The 3532-nt window shown below is 39.3% G+C and overlaps 1 protein-coding gene across 15 annotated transcripts in view; it reads left to right on the forward strand.

The window, feature by feature from the left end:
* The window catches only part of MIA2 (MIA SH3 domain ER export factor 2), a 110056-nt gene that overhangs the window by 36594 nt on the left and 69930 nt on the right, over positions 1-3532 (forward strand). For all 15 annotated transcript variants that reach the window (XR_001826010.2, XR_005200742.1, XM_017530874.2 and 12 more), the window contains one exon: positions 1784-1915. Coding sequence is in view for 13 of the 15 variants with exons in the window: in XM_017530874.2 (XP_017386363.1) it covers positions 1784-1915 (132 nt within the window). In the remaining 2 variants the exon portion in view is untranslated. The remainder of the gene's footprint in view (positions 1-1783; positions 1916-3532) is intronic.

Genomic DNA, 3532 nt, shown 5'->3' on the forward strand with positions numbered 1-3532 from the left:
ACAGAGTCTTGCGCTGTCACCTAGGCTGGGGTGCAGTGGCGTGATCTGCAACCTCTGCTTTCCGGGTTCTAGTGATTCTCCTTCCTCAGCCTTTCTAGTAGCTGGAACTACATGTGCCCACTACCATGCCTGGCTAATTTTTGTATTTTTAATAGAGACGGGGTTTTGCCATGTTGGCCAGGCTGGTCTTAAACTCCTGGCCTCATGTGATCTGCCTACCTTGCCCTCCCAAAGTGCTGGCATGAGCCACTGTGCCTGGCCCTAGCCCCGACCTTTAAACTAGAATTTACCATGTCCTTTTAGAAGAGAAGAGCTGATAAAAATGTGATTGAATCTAAGAAATATTATTGTATTAAAGATAATTACATATTTGATCTAAGAGATGCTTTTGGAATTGCTTTTAAAGTATAGTGCCATAAATCATATTGGTTACACGATTTTTGAGGTAGGGTGCATCTATGTGTTGAATATGTTAGCTGAAAGTAAGATACTTGGGAAATATGTAAACTGTGACAAGAACTTCTTTTCTCCCTGGTATTGTGTATTGGATGCCTTTTTTCCCCAATGGCAAAAATAAGTATCTTTTTTTTTTTTTTTTTAAATAATCAATTGCCTGTAATTATATTAGATTTCTATGAACTGGTACCTAGGGTAATGTAGAGAGGCAGAAGCAGAGATCAGGGTAAAGGGATATTTTTTAGAAGTATAATCATGTTTGTTTGGTACAGGTTAATGAAATATAGATAGCAATTTGGAAGGAGTACATATTTGGATTGGAGTTATAAAAGATTTTGAAGAGGTAAATAACTATTAAAGACTGTTCTTATAGGCAGAAAGGGCCTACAAGGCAGATTTGCTGTAGAGGTTTTGGGTTAAAGCCTGAAAAGAATCAAATCTGATCATACTTCAGATTGTTCTTACAATGGCATTTTTCTTTTTTCCTCTTACCTTTCTTTTTTTTCTTTTTGATCGAGTAATATCTTGGGCCTGGTAACAAAGAGCAGAATAACCCCACTGGGTAAGAATGAGTAATGAGCTAACTCAGAGAAAGGTGAAATATAGAAGCAACAGGAAAAGCCTTAGACTGTGTTGTGCTGACGATCTGCTGTGGGGAGAAGTAATGTGGAAAGGCCATGGTCAGAAGATCAGGGTCTTTGGAGGAGATAATAGAAATAATTACCCTTTGTTGAGCACCTATCTGGCATGTTCAAACAGCATTATTCTCATTACACAGTAAGAGAAGGGACCTACAGAGGTAGGGTGGAGAGATTCAAACTCCAAACCCAAAGCTCTTTCAGCGGTGTTCAAAACTCTTTTTTTAGTTTTTGAGACAGGTCTTATTTTGTTGTCCAGGCTGGCTTTGAATTAAACTTTTTATTTTTAAAGCTGCAATTTGATTTTTTTTTTCCTGTAGGGAAATTGTATATTGGGGACCTGATTATACTCTACACATAAAACCTAAACTAGTTGAAATCAGGTTAAGAGTACCTGAACCCCAGGTCACTCAGCTTCTTTCTTTGGCCTTCTCTTCTCATCCTCAGAAGTTCTGAGGCACCTCTGTAGAACTACAGTTTGAAGTTAATTGCATTTCACCATACTGCTGTTCTTTACCTGGCGATAGTGATTGAAAGTTGCCAGAAAAATGTACTCTGATACCTTCTGTTTGGTGTTAGTCTGGCAGCCCATTTTATGTTAACCACATAAACTTGTACCTATGTTTGTAATCAATATTTTTTTTTATCAAAAGTGCATTTTTAAGGATTTACTTTTCTTTATCTTGAAGGTTGTGGCAGCACTGCCTGAAGGTATGAGACCAGATTCTAATCCTTATGGTTTTCCATGGGAATTGGTGATATATGCAGCTGTTGTTGGATTTTGTGCTGTTCTCTTTTTTTTGTGGAGAAGTTTTAGATCGGTAAGTAACCAGTGTTGTACTAAGAGAATGTTCATTCTGTCACTGGACTGAACAAGTAATATGAGAAACATATTTTTTATTTTAAGGAAACAAGTTAGGAACTATGTAGGGATTCAGAGGGTTTTTTTTTTCGTTTGTTTTCTTTTTTTTTTAAGAGATGAGGGTCAGCAATGAGAGTCAGATCCAGTGTCATGGCTCTCACCTCTAATCCCAGCACTTGGGAGGCCGAGACAGATGGATCGTTTGAGCTTAGGAGTTTGTGACCAGCCGGGTCAACATGGTGAGACCCCATCACTACAAAAAATACAAAAATTAGCTGGACATGGGAATACCTGTCTGTGGTCCCAGCTACTCAGGAGGCTGAGGTGGGAGGTTTGCTTGAGTCTGGGAAGTCAAGGCTGCAGTGAGCTGTGATTGCGACACTGCACTCCACCCTGGGTGACAGAGGGAGACCCTGTATCAAAAATAAAGAGATGAGGGTCTTGTGTTGCCCAGTCTGGTCTCAAACTCCTGGGCTCAAGCAATCTTCCTGCCTCAGCCTCCCGAAGTGCTGGGATTACAGGTGTGAGCCACCATGCTCGACTTGAATCTTTTAATATAAGATCTTTCATATATATATATTTTTAAAGAAATGGGGTCTCACTGTGTTGCCTAGGCTGCAGTGCAGTTGCTATTCACAGATGTAATCATAGTGTACTACAGCCTCAAACTCCTGGCCTTAAGCAACCCTGTTCAGCCTCGTGAGTAGTTGGGACTACACAGACCCATGGCACTGTGCCTAGCTTCATCTTTTTTAATTCTGGAAAATTTTATTTATTTTTGAGACAGGGTTTCACTCCTGTCACCCAGGCTGGAATGCAGTGGCATGATCTCAGCTCACTGCAACCTCTACTTCCTGGGCTCAAGTGATTCTCATGCCTCAGCCTCCTGAGTAGCTGGGATTACAGGCCTGCACCACCATGCCTGGCTAATTTTTGTATTTTTTTTGTAGAGATGGGGTTTCATTGTGTTACTCAGAACTCCTGGCCTCAAGTGATCTGCCCGCCTCAGTCTCCCAAAGTACTGGGATTATAGGCATTAGCTACCACGCCTGACCTAATTTTGGGAAAATTTTCATGCATTTTTGGGACTGCTATTTTTCAGATATTGGCCCTTCTATGTCTGACTTCCATATCTCTTAACTTCTATTATTCAATTTCTTTATGGTTTTCTGTACCTTTTGAGAGAGTTCCTCAATATGAGGAACTGAAATCAGTTCACTTATCCATTCTTCATCTATACTCATTGTAGAGTATCTTGTTTTTTAAAGGTTTCCCATTTAATTTTATCTCTATTCATATTCTGTAGATGACTGAAGTCCTCATTTCTTTTCTACTTGTTTGTGTTACCTTAGCCCTAAGACTGATCCTTTTACAAATGAATTCCCCCCTGCTTTATTATTTGAGAGAGGTTAAGGAATAAAAAAGTTTAGTTTACTGTTTCTAGTCAGTTCAGGTCTATGACCCTATGTAACATTTGTCTTTTATTCTGCTGTTTTATTTTGGATATTAGCATCAGGGAATATGATAATAGGGGCTGCTGCTGTTTTTTTTTTTTTTTTTTTTTTTTTTTTTTTTT

Source organism: Cebus imitator, unplaced genomic scaffold (assembly GCF_001604975.1).
Source record: "Cebus imitator isolate Cc_AM_T3 unplaced genomic scaffold, Cebus_imitator-1.0 Scaffold69, whole genome shotgun sequence".
NCBI classification, from domain to species: Eukaryota; Metazoa; Chordata; class Mammalia; order Primates; family Cebidae; genus Cebus; species Cebus imitator.